Below are 12,170 nucleotides of genomic sequence, written 5' to 3' on the forward strand. Positions count from 1 at the left end.
GTGTTGAGCTGATTTTGTCCAGTGAGGGAGCGGTACACCCCGAGCCCATATGTGGTTCTCTTTTCGGAGCATCATGTGGGAGAGCCTAGCCTTCCTCCAGTATAAGGTTTTGGAACCTCTGTCCAAAATCAGTTGGCTTGATGTGATCTGTTCTCTTGGTCTGGATCTGATCTGATTTTACGCCAGATCAAAGCTGTTTTGGTCACTGTCACTCTGTAGTAGGTCTTGAAATCAGGCTTCCAATGTACTGCACTATGATACAGAAAAAAACCTGCCTACATTTGGCAAGGTAGAATTTACCTTTTAGGGTAACTCCACAAAAACCCAAAAGGAAAAAGTAATCATGTCTCAGACATAAGCAAGCACTTTGTTTCATTACCTTCTTCGCACAAGACGAGGCAGTGTGGCACCTCTCTCAGTGAAGAGCAGGGCGGGGCTACGCAGCCGGGCCCGGTGGACGTGGGTGGGGTACACCCAGGTAACCTCTAAGTTACTGTCACCATGCTCTCACTCAGTACCTATTTTCAACAAAACATGAAAAACAGGTTTGTTTTTGTTTTGCTTTTTTTTGGGGGGGGGCTTGAACTCTGGGCCTGGGCGCTTATCCCCTACCCCTGACCTCTTCAGCTCAAGCTACCACTCTGCCACTTGAATCACAGAGTCACTTCCGGTTTTCTGGTGGTTAACTGGAGATAAGAGTCTCCTGGACTTTAGTGCCTGTGCTGGCTTTGAACTGAGATCATCGGATCTCAGTCTCCTGAGTAGCTAGGATTACAGGCGTGAGTCACAGTGCCTGGCTGTTGCTTTATTTACTTTTTTTTTTTTTTTTAAGAAGCTGTCTTTGTTTTTTGGCAAATCTTGCAATGGTATTCGGGGCCTTGCACTTTACCAGGCCAGTGCACTACCACTTAAGGCACGCCTCCAGCCCCTTTGGGCATGACCTACTTTTCAGGTAAGGCCTTGGTTTATGGTCCCTCTGGTCTCAAACTGCAATCCCTGATCTTGGATCTCTATCTCCCAAGAAGTTCAGAGTATAGACTTGAGCCATCACACTCAGAGAATACCTGCGGTTTACAGAATTCTTACAAGTAATCAGAACATTTCAAGATGGCATTTGACCAAATTGTTTTATTAGGTTTTATAACTATGATATTAATTTCAGTAATAAGCCTACATAAATTTAAATTCAGAAAACATGCCAGGAAGTCACAAGGAAGAAAACTGTGTAATCTGTCAAGGATTAAAGGCAAAGTTAGGAGGAACAAAGAAAGACTTCAAACTGACTAAAGAAGGCACTCAGAGGACGTCAGACAGGTGGGCATCTGTGCCTACCTAACAAAGATGCCAGAACTCTGTGATCTGACCAGAGCCACAATCCACACAGACTGACATGAAGAGAAGCAGCAGTTTAAATTCCAACCATCTCAGTATAATAAACATGCAGAATAATTCCAAATATTCATGATCTTCTTTAGTTGACCACATAAAAGGTCACAATGCCAAGAGTCCAGAAGGTTTAAAACCTTTTTCCCCCGTTATACAGAGCATCTTCATTAGTCACAACGTAAGAAACCTACACGAAACAGGTAAGAAGCCTTTTCTAGAATGATGAAAACTTGGGACTGGAGGCGCAGTGTAGCTGTGGAGCATGGCATTGTACAACAACACGCGTGGAAACTTTAAAGTCTATTTCCAGAGAACCCACATGCTGAACAAGTAAACAAAGCCTGCTCAGAGAAAGTGAGAGCATTACATTCCAACCTGTAGGTAGTTTTGAAACAGTAGTAAGACAGAAATTTGCTCTACAGGCATTCACAAGGAAGGAAGACTAAAAACAAACATTCAACTCCCCTCCACCCCAAACCTTACAGAAAGGAATAAGGTGCATGTGTGTTCACGCGTGCGCGCGTGCACACACACACACACCACACACACACACACACACACACACACACACACACACCCCACACACACCACACACACACACACACACACATGTGCTGGTCCTGGGGCTTGAAGTCAGGGTTTTGATGCTGTCCCTGAGCTTTCTTTTTGCTAAAGGCTAATAAAGGCTAAGGCTCTATCACTTGGACCACAGCTCCACCTCCAGTTAACTGAAATTAAGAGTCTCACAGACTGTCCTGCCAGGACTGGCTTTGAACCATGATCCTCAGATCTCAGCCTTGAGTAGCTGAGATTAAGATGTGAGCCACTGGTGCCTGGCAAATATAAGATTTCAAGTAGTAAAAGGAAGTAATAAACACACCATGACAGGCTCTTCACATGGCGATGCCGTGAGCAACAGGCCAGGGCCGGCACTCAGCAAGAAAGGCCAAAGGCAAAGGAGGCCAGACTCGGGAGGGCCTCTTCCCACACTGCACTGCTTCCCAAAGTGTGCAGGAGCGGGGCATTCTCCGCACCCATGCCAACGGGATACAACTCCAGGAAAGAAGCACTGGAGTGGTCTCCGCAGAAGCCCACGGCAGACCCCACCTCCTGGCACCGGCGCTGCTGCACCCTGTGTGGTGAGACACGACTGCTTCCCCGAGCAGAGGAGCGGCAGGGAATGCTGCTGGGCTCCACGCTGGCCTCTGGTGTGCGGAAGGCAGCAGGAGCGGCTGCCGTACACAGGCGTGCCATGCGTGTGTAATAGCCCACTGCGCGCGGTGCCGTGCACAGGCGTGCCATGCGTGTGTAATAACCCACTGCGCGCGGTGCCGTGCACAGGCGTGCCATGCGTGTATAATAACCCACTGCTCGCGGTGCCATGCACACCGATGACTATCACTTACCCGGTGTGAGTCCTTCCTGCGGAAGTGCAAGACTGTAAAGAATGCAACTGAGGGCGCACAGATTCCACCATCCACACCATATGCCAAGACTGTCATGCACAAGACACCCTAGAAGGCACAGAGTGCCGGCACAGCAGTGCTGGCAGGTGGCTGCCCATGGCCGCCCAGCAGGCACCGGCCCTCGGGCTCTGAGGGGCTGCGGGGGAAGAGGGAGCCCCACACTGATAAGAGGGTCTTCCCTTCCACGCCCACCCCACGTCAGTGATTCGCCTTCCCACCGTGTGCAGGAAGGAAAAGACGGTGAAGCAGGGGCAGAGGGTGGCCGGAGCTGTGGGAGCCCCACGGGCGCTGGGTGCTGGTGGCTGGCACCGTTGGCCTAGCTCCTCCGGAGGCTGAGATCTGAGGATCTCTGAAGTCAACACAGACAGGCAAAACTCTGGAACTCTCAATTCCAATCTACTGGTAAAACACCAGAAATGGAATTATGGCTCATGCAATAGACTTGAGCAAACAAGTCAAGAGATAGCATGAGGTCCTGAGTTCAAGCCCCAGTACCGCACACATGTACATGTGCACACAAATTATCACAAAAATCCCAATCCAGAAGCAGGAATTCTAAAGACAACACCATGCTGACCCTGGGTGTAGAATAGAGGCTATGCACCCGGACACATCCAAGACACAACCCACGGCCACCGTCTGTGTCAAGGAAAAATGAGTCCAGCGACAAAGATCGGTTTAAGAGCACTCTGGACAGCCAGCAGGACACTGCCACCAGCTCTGTGGGGCTGGGGACAGTGCCAGGATCACACGGCGGGGGGGATATCCTGAGATGAGGTTGGGGTCTATGGCCGTCTCTCTGAAGCGTGTGGGTAACGGGAGGGTGTAGGGATGGCAGAGGTCAAGAGCCGAGCATACAGGCGGCACACACGGTCGCGCACATGCTCGTCAGAACACTAATGAAGCCAGGCGTGGCAACACATCTGTAACACCAACGACGTGGAGACACAGGAGGAGGACCACAGTGCAAAGCCAGTCCCAGGCAAAACACAAAGCCCTATCTGAAAAATAACAATAGCAAAAGACGGAGTGGAGGTGTGGCTCAAGAGCAGTGTGCCTGCTCTGCAAGCACAAGGCTCTGGGTTCCAACCCCTGCTCTCCACCTCCAGAAAAGAACCTGAAAAAGGGAACGAGGACTATGAACGTACCAAGAACGAAGTGTTCAGCCAACAACATTCCGCTGCCCAGGCTCTCGCCAGCTCTACTCTGCCTGACGGGTCTGAGAATCCCTCCTGGAAACAGCCTAGAAGCTCAATGTAATCAATTCCAGAGCCATCCTAGGAACAGTCTAGACTTTTATGTCCATCGTCTCAAGTCTATTTAATAATCTTTGAGTATAGGTGACAAACATTTCAAAACCTACAAACCCTCATTGTAGTTAAGGCATATCAATATATACCTATATATCAATATCACTAGAAATAGATACACAAATCCAAACATCAAGCCTTTTAACAATCATAAAGCTTTATTTTATTAAAACAAACCAATAGTCTACCATTAACAGATGATATTCAGGAACAACGTTATAAACAACTACATTAGAATAAACTCAACATCATATGGCTTTAAAATGGGATTGAATGTAGAAGGAGGGCAGAAGGCAGGCAACAGAGGATGAGACTGTCCGGTGGACAGGGAAGGGCGGGAACTCTGACTCCCAGGCCCCAGAAAGCGGCGTGCTCAGCGCTGCCTGGCACAGGCGCCCTTGGAAAGGTCCCAGGTTGGCTGTGCCCCTCTGAGCCCTCCCTCCTGGAGGGCTGCTGGACTCTGCACCAGGATCCAGTGGGCCTGCTCTCTTCTCTAAGGCTCTATCCTGCCTGAGGGGACAAAGAGCCACATGCCCTGCCAGAGCCAGCCGGGCACGGAGGCCCCAAGCTCAGCACAGGAGCTACCGGCGGTGGCTGCCCTTCTCTGACCCCTGGTGAGTCGGCTCCCACGCCCACCAGGCCTGGCTTGCCGCAGGTTTCACAGCCCAGCCCCTAGAAATAGGACACTGGCCCTCCGAACACACCTGAAGACCCGGACCACGTACTCGACTTCTGGCTACCCTTTTTCTCTATTTGCTTTCGTCACTTTCATGGTTTTTCTGAGGGCAAAACTCATGCCCCACACATCTTGTAGCCTCCAATATAATACACTGCACACAGCTGAGTGTCCAGTTTATTACCTGACAGTTCTGATTCAACAGCCACTTACTCACTGCCCTCTCATAAGCACATCTGGGCTGCGAGTGACTTGAATAGGTGGCAGTGGTGGTGGGTGACGCGTCCTTCGCGTGGGCCCTAGCGTTTGGTATTAAGATTCCTGGAAGCCGAGGGCGGCTTGAATGATACTTAGGAAAGAAGAGTAGAAAGAAGGCTGGAGAGCAACCCTACCTGGCCTACTGCATACTGACCTTTTTAAGAGAATCCCCGTGTCTTTCCTGAATATACTTCAGGAAGGCCGTAGTCCACTGCAGGGTGGTTGCCTTATCTGTCTCTGCGTTGCAGAACGGAACTAAAAGATTCAGCTCATCACAGCAAATTCGGATTCTGCGCCTGCAGTCAAAACCCAGAGTAATCACACAGGGCGGCTGGTGAAGAGAAGAGCGACAGGAGGTTCACTGTTTTACTCCAAGGAAACAGAGCTCCTGGAGCTGAGCTGAGCGCGTGCTCGCCTGGGAATGTGCCCGCCCCGGAAGCTTCGCGCCCACAAGCTCTTCACGACCGTGCCCGGCCAGCTCACAGAAGCCAGAAATGACACTCGAGTCAAAGTTCCCCCCAGCTGGTAACCTCGTCAGGACGCAGGGGAAACATCCAGGAAAGCAGCTGACCCCATTCCAGCAGGGTGGCGGCACGTTACGAGAACAGCTCTATGTGGCTGCAGCTGCTCAGAAGAGCCTGCGGGATCCCAGCTCAGTGAGGGCCAAACCGACCAAACCAACCACCTCAACCACTGCTTTGCTTAACCCTGACACAGCCCGGGATCTCATCATTAGCCCTGGAAACAAAACAAAGCTCTAAACACTTACAACTTGAGTCTTGCATTCAATAAAGTATGGAAACATCTACAAGGTGACTCATATTGTTATGCCTCTGTACACCCGCACACAAAAAATTGCAATCGGAGACTTCATAAAAGAAAACTAGCCAGATGCGGTGGCTCACACCTGTAACCACAGCTACTCAGGAAGCTGAGATCGGCGGATCCCAGTTCAGAGCCAGCCAGGGCACACTAAAGTCCATCAGACTCTTATCTCCAGTTAACTACTAGAAAATGGGGAAGTGGTATTGTGGCTCCAAGGGTAGGGTGCTAGCCTTGAGCTGAAGAGCTCAAGGATGGCGCCCAGGCCCAGAGTTCAAGCCCCATGACTGACAAAAAGAAAAAGGAAACCAAGAGCTGGCACACTGGCCACCAGCCACACCCGAGCTTCTAGGCACCCTGCCAACCTCCACCTACCAACTTACTTCATTTTGATCCTCTGAGGTCAAGTGTGCGCAGTAGATAGCAATTCTATGCTAAAGGTGAGAAAAACTTGACATGAGACGAAAGGAGGACGAAGTGAAAACTCACACCTCCAAAAGTGGACGTGCAGCTGAAGAGCATCACAGAGCAGCACTTGACAAACCAAACAGGCGTCAGGGTCAGGAGAATACCCCTCACTACTCAATGAGTTCAGACAAGTTTCCCCATTAGAAGGAAGGTGTGAACAAGTATTATAAGAAAGGCAATAGTTGGGCACTGGTGGCTCACACCTCTAATCCTAGTTACTCAAGAGGCTGAGATCCGAGATTGAGGTTTAAAGCAAAGTCAGTGAGACTCAACTCCAATTAACGAGCAAAAATAATAGAAGTAGAGGTATGGTTCAAGTGGTAGAGTGCCAGCCTTAAGTGAAAAAGCCAAGTAAGAGTATGAGGGCCTGGGGCCGGGAGTTTGGCCTAGTGGTTAAAGTGCTTGCCTAGCACACACGACGACCCAGGTTCGATTCCTTGGTACCACATACATAGAAAAAAAAAAAAAAGCCAGAAGTGGTGCTGAGGCCCAAGTGGTAGAGCTCTAGCCTTGAGAAAGTCCAAGGAGAGTGCTATGGCCCTGAGCTCAAGCCCAAGACTGGCAAAAAAAAAAAAGAATATGAGGGCCTGAGTTCATGTTCTAGTATGAAGACATAGAAGGGGAGGAAGAGAGGAAGGGAGGAAGGGAAGGAGGGAGGCAGGGAGGGAGGGAGGAAAGGAAGTAGGGAGGGAGGAAGGGAGGAGAAGGAAAGATCTAGTTAGCATTAATGTAGCTCTTTAAGAAAGAACAAATTGTCTTGGCTCAATGTTCAATATTGGAATTTCAAAGGTGAGTATTGGATTCACTTAGTACCACTTATTCCCTGAGCTGAAAACAAATGGACACACAGTACTCAATATATAACTAAGTGAATTATTAGGAAAACTGTAACAACAACCAAAACAAAAGCCACCTTTGCTTTTACACAGGAAAGTACAAATCAAATCCACAGCTAAGACATTAAGTTCTAATCTCCTCTTTCTCCAGCATTCTTAAAGAATTGAACAAAATGTGCAGTGACACTGTGCAGGACTCACTTGCCAGCCGGAGGCTTGGCCACTGACAGCTGCACCAGGCCGGCCAGCCCCACCCAGTGTGGGAGAGAGTTGAGGGTGCCAGCCCGGAGAGCTAAGCCTGCCAAGGGCAGCGCCCAGGCTTTCCCCTGGCCGGGAGGTGGTCTGCGAGGCTCCTCCTAGGGGGGCCAGCACTGCTGCTGCGCACAGTCCCTCCCCCCTGTGCTGCTGGAGGAATCCCAGCATTCTCTGTACTGAGTCCTAGCGCAGAGCCCACAGGGGTGCTGAACCTGGGGGACCCCTGGCCCACCTCTCAACAGCCCGGCCAATAGCACAAACCCACACACCCAGGACAGCTGCACAGATGGCGCACAAGCCCCCTCGTCGAAGACGCCCGTCGCGTGCCTCACCTTCGGTCTCTCTCCATTCGGTTGTGCCTCTCGCGACGCTGAGATCGCCCTCCCTGGGGCCCGCTCTGCGTCTGCTCCCCCGGGTTGGACTGCGAGGAGGACTCCGAGGACTGCCAGGCTGCCTGTGCTGCGGCGGGGCCCTCACCCACGTTCTGGATCTCCCCGAGGGCTCTTCGCTCCACGCTTGTGTCCAGCTGGCGGATCCTACTCCGGTTCCTCTTATTTATGGCTTGTTTACATAGCGCTTCTTCTTTGCAAAAGAAGGAAAAAGAAGTCATTTAATTTTTTACTCCGTTAATGTTAACTTGCTTAGTGCTGAATACAGTTTTTTCTTCTTCAATACAAAGCACATTCGGGAAAGAGATCCAGTGGGTTGTGATGGAGGCGCTGACGCCATCGGCCCTGCACCGGGAAACAGAGCGCGGCCCAGTGGTACAGTGCTTGCCTAGCCTACAGAGACCCTCGGTATCACACGCATAGAAAAAGCTGGAAGTGGTGCTGTGGCTCACGTGGTAGAGCTCTAGCCTTGAGAAAGCCCAAGGACAGTGCCCAGGCCCTGAGTTCCAGCCCCAGGACTGGAAAAAGAAAATTGATATTTTAACTAGTGCTCACAAGAAGGCAAAATGTAAGCGGCCTGAGTGTGTGCTTGCCTCCAAGTAGGAGCTTTGAGGAATGCCACAGCATTCTTGCTGTGTGCTGCCGAGTCACAGGACACAAAGCCAAATCAGACCAACAGCAGCAGGCACCCACCCAGTAGGCGTGAGGACCTGCATCTGTGCCCGGGTGCCACAAAAGCCAGGGCTCCCGGACACCAGCTTCAGCAAGTTCCGGTGCTTTACTTCTTAGCTGGAGACCTCAGCAGGGGGCCACATTAACAGAATGCCAAACACTTTACCTAAAACGTCCAGGGGAGGAGGAGGAGAGGACTGGCTGGAGAGCAGGGGATAAATGACGCCCCACAATTTATCAGCTCTCAAACCTTGGCTTAACAGTCTTGCTGTGTCATACAAGAACCATCCTCTCACTGGGCGCCAGGGGCTCACACCTGTAACCCTAGCTACTCAAGAGGCTGAGGTCTGAGGAGTGCAGTTCAAAGTCCTACGCAGGCAGGGACATCTGTGAGACTCTTATCTCCGATTAACCACCCGAAAAGCCAGAAGCAGAGCTGTGGCTCAAGTGGCAGAGTGCCAGTCTTAAGTGAAGAACACTCATGGACAACACACAGACCCTGAGTTCAAGCTCCAGGATGGCACAAAGAGCAACAACACTTTTTGCTAGGGAAAACAATGAGAACTTTCACCATCAGCAAAGTTCTCCTGCAGAAGCTTTTTTGATTCCCAGACTTCCTGATTACTGTATGGCTGCTCCCCACACACATGCACACGCACACGCACACGCACGCGCGCGCACACACACACACACACACACACACACACACACACACACACAATCGCAGGGCCTTCCCCCTTGTTACACACACCCTGGCTTCCAGTAGATGTCAGACTGCCACTTTACTCATAGAGTAGGTGAAAAAAAAAATACTACCACTACTAATAAAGCACTTCAAGTAATTCTGATTGCTGCAAATGGAGTCTCTCATTTTTCTGTTAAAGAGTTGGGCCCCTGAGACAGTCGTCTAGGTCTAAACTGCCTCCAGCCCGGCCTGCTCCCAGAGGACCGGCCGGGCGGCCAGAGGAGGCCCTGCTGCTCCCATCGCTTACCTCCCACTTTAATCCAAACCTGCTCGGGCAAAGCTTTGTTTCTGCTACCTAAAGTCTGTTTAGAGGACTCAATCTCTTGCTGGTAACAGAACGAAAATGCTCTAGGCAGTCCGATATCCTGATGCTTGGCAGCTTCCAGTATAGAGCATGAATTACTACAACTCTGGAAAAGATGAAGCAACAGGGGTTTTATCAGCATGTGGCTTAATTTGTTCCGTTTTGTTTTTAAGAGACAGGTTTCAGCGAAGCCTGGCTTGGAACTGTCTATATAGTCCAGGTTGCCATGAACCCAAGACCCTCCTGCCTCAGACTCCAGAGTACTGGGGTTCCAGTGGGAGCAACCGCGCCTAGCTGCTTCCTCTGCTCTTCGTGGCAAGCACAGATGCACTTAGCCCACGAGTCACTGACTCTACTGATCCACCAACTTCAACAGCGCTGCCTTCACTGCTTTTTAACAGCCCCGCGTACATAGCTATCCCCAACTTGAAAGCCAACAGCCCTCCTGTCCACGAAGGAGGAAAGTCCTTGGGCCCTGGCTGCCCCGGGCCCCGCGGCTCACCTGGGTCTGGGCGAGGCCGGAGCTCCCGCCCGGGGGGCACGCGCTCGTGAACAGCGGGTAGGTGAACTGCAGCGCGGTCGTGGCGGCAGCCGTTTTGTTTTTCACTAGCGTGGTGCATTTGTTTTGTTGCTGATGAAGCGGGACGTTCATTAATTCTGAGGGATGCCGAATGAGAGTCACCAAACTGCAAGACAAGACCCAGACCCTCAGGAAGAAGCGCAGAGGCGCGCTCGGCCCCGCCTCCCCGGGGGGCGGAGGGGTCCCCGGGGCCCTGAGCACACCCTGGACGGCCAGCCCGGCACCCGCGGAAGGCGCGCCCCGGGGGTGGCGGGGTCCCCCGGCGCTGTCCACACCCTGGACGGCCCCGGCCCGGCACCCGCGGCGCTGCCTGCCGGCTCCAGACTCCTCCCAAGGCCGCCGCGGGAGCACCACGGACAGCGTCCCGGGCCTCCGCGGTGCCGGGTGCGGTCAGCAGGGCTCTCCCTGTCTGCACAGGCGCCTGCGCGCAGGGGGCACCTTCCGGGCCTCCCGCACCTCTCACCCTGCCCAACCGGGGCGGGGGGCCGCGGCGGGTCCCTGGCCGGCCCGGACCTCGCCCGAGGCCCTGCGGACCTGCAGCAGGCCTTGCACCGGCCCCCGGCCCGCCCTGCCCGCCGCTCCCTTGCACGCACTTGTTGAGCGCCACGCCGGGCTCGGGGGGCTCTGGGCCGCGCGGCGCCGGCGGCGGCGGCTCGGCGGGGATGCTGTTGAAGCGGTCCTCCAGGCGGACGCGCACGGCGGGCTTGGCCCGGGCCTCGGGCGCGCCCTCGGGCCCCGCGGCGCCCGCGCCCTCCTTGGCCGCGCCGTCCGCCCGCGCCCGCGCCGCGTCCGCCCCGCCCGGGGTCTTCTCGGCCGCGCCCGCCTCGCCCAGGAGCATCATGCGCAGCTCCTGGAAGTCGACGTGGCCCAGGCAGGGCGCGTCGGCCGCCAGCGGCGGGCACAGCACCGGGTACACCGGCGGCGCCGGGGCCAGCGCGCCCGCCGCGCCCGCGCCCGCGCCGGGCCCGGCCAGCAGCGCGGAGCCGAGGCGCGCCTCGAGCTCGCCGTCCGCCGCCTCCATGTGCGAGTAGAGGATGTGCTGCAGCTGCGTGTACTCCACCTCCGTCATCTCCACCAGGCTCAGGTCGGTGGTCGTGAAGCTCAGCCCCGGCTCGCCCAGCGCCGCGTCCCCGCCGCCCGCGCCCTCGGGGCCCGCCTCGCCGCCCGCCGCGCCCGCCTCAGGCGGCGGCTCCCGCGGCCCGGGGCCCGACATGCCGGCGCGGCGCGGCCCAACGGCGGGGCGCGGGCGCGGACGGGCGGCGAGGCGGGGACGCGGCCCGAGCAGGACCCAGCCCCGGCCACCGCGGACGCGCCGTTGGGGGGGAGGGGGGCGGAACAGCTGAGGGCCCCCGGCCGCGATGCGCCTGCGCCGCCCCGCCCCGCCCGGCAACGGTAACCCCACCTCCCGTGCGGCCCCGCCCCTCCGTTACCTGCCGCTCCGCCCCCGCCCCCGGCCAACCGCCCGCCCGCCCGCTGCCACCCCGCCCCGGCCCCGCCTCCCGTCGGCCGGCTGCTGCTGCTGCTGCTGCTGCTGCGCGCGCGCACCTCTTTCTGGGCCTCGACGGCTGGCCCCGCCCCGCGCCTATCCCTACCTCCGTACCGGATGGCCCCGCCCACTCGCCTGGCCACGCCCCCGCACCTGCCTTCGGGCTTCTCCTTGCCTGGCCCCGCCCCCGCGCATGGCCCCGCCCCCGCGCCTGGCCCCGCCTCGTCTCCGTGCCTAGCCACGCCCCGTATCTTCCCCCACGTCTCTCTCCGTCTGGCCACGCCCCCAGTGTCTGGCCCCGCCCCGGCACTTGGCTCCGCCCCCACGTCCTGCCTCCCTGTTCCCCACTTCCAGGACCCGTCCCCTTTACCGGTCGGTCCGTGGCTACCCAGGCCAAGTCCGGGTCCTCTGTCAGGAAATGTCACCAGCCCCGGTGCCCGGCCTGCCACAGGCCAGATCGTGGCCTTGCCACTTGCCACGGCGGCCGCGCCCCTCCGTGTTTTCATTTTGTTTTGTT

The 12,170-nt window shown here is 55.4% G+C and overlaps 1 protein-coding gene across 3 annotated transcripts in view; it reads right to left on the reverse strand.

Annotated features, from left to right (window-relative positions):
- The window catches only part of Tcfl5 (transcription factor like 5), a 15,956-nt gene extending 4,573 nt beyond the window's left edge, over window positions 1-11,383 (reverse strand). Inside the window, exons 1-5 of one of the 3 annotated variants that reach the window (XM_090352626.1) lie at window positions 10,761-11,383; window positions 10,090-10,273; window positions 9,531-9,693; window positions 7,810-8,056; window positions 5,251-5,392 (exon numbers count right to left, since the gene is read on the reverse strand). In XM_090352626.1, coding sequence (XP_090208752.1) covers window positions 5,251-5,392; window positions 7,810-8,056; window positions 9,531-9,693; window positions 10,090-10,273; window positions 10,761-11,380 — 1,356 coding nt within the window. In that variant the 5' untranslated portion in view covers window positions 11,381-11,383. Of the gene's footprint in view, window positions 1-5,250; window positions 5,393-7,809; window positions 8,060-9,530; window positions 9,694-10,089; window positions 10,274-10,760 lie in introns of all 3 variants that reach the window. The other 2 variants (XM_090352625.1, XM_090352627.1) reach the window with 2 other exon arrangements.
- Window positions 11,384-12,170: the final 787 nt, after the last annotated feature.

The sequence above is a fragment of the Megascapheus bottae genome, chromosome 18 (assembly GCF_031878675.1).
Source record: "Megascapheus bottae isolate mThoBot1 chromosome 18, mThoBot2.hap1, whole genome shotgun sequence".
Taxonomy (NCBI): domain Eukaryota; kingdom Metazoa; phylum Chordata; class Mammalia; order Rodentia; family Geomyidae; genus Megascapheus; species Megascapheus bottae.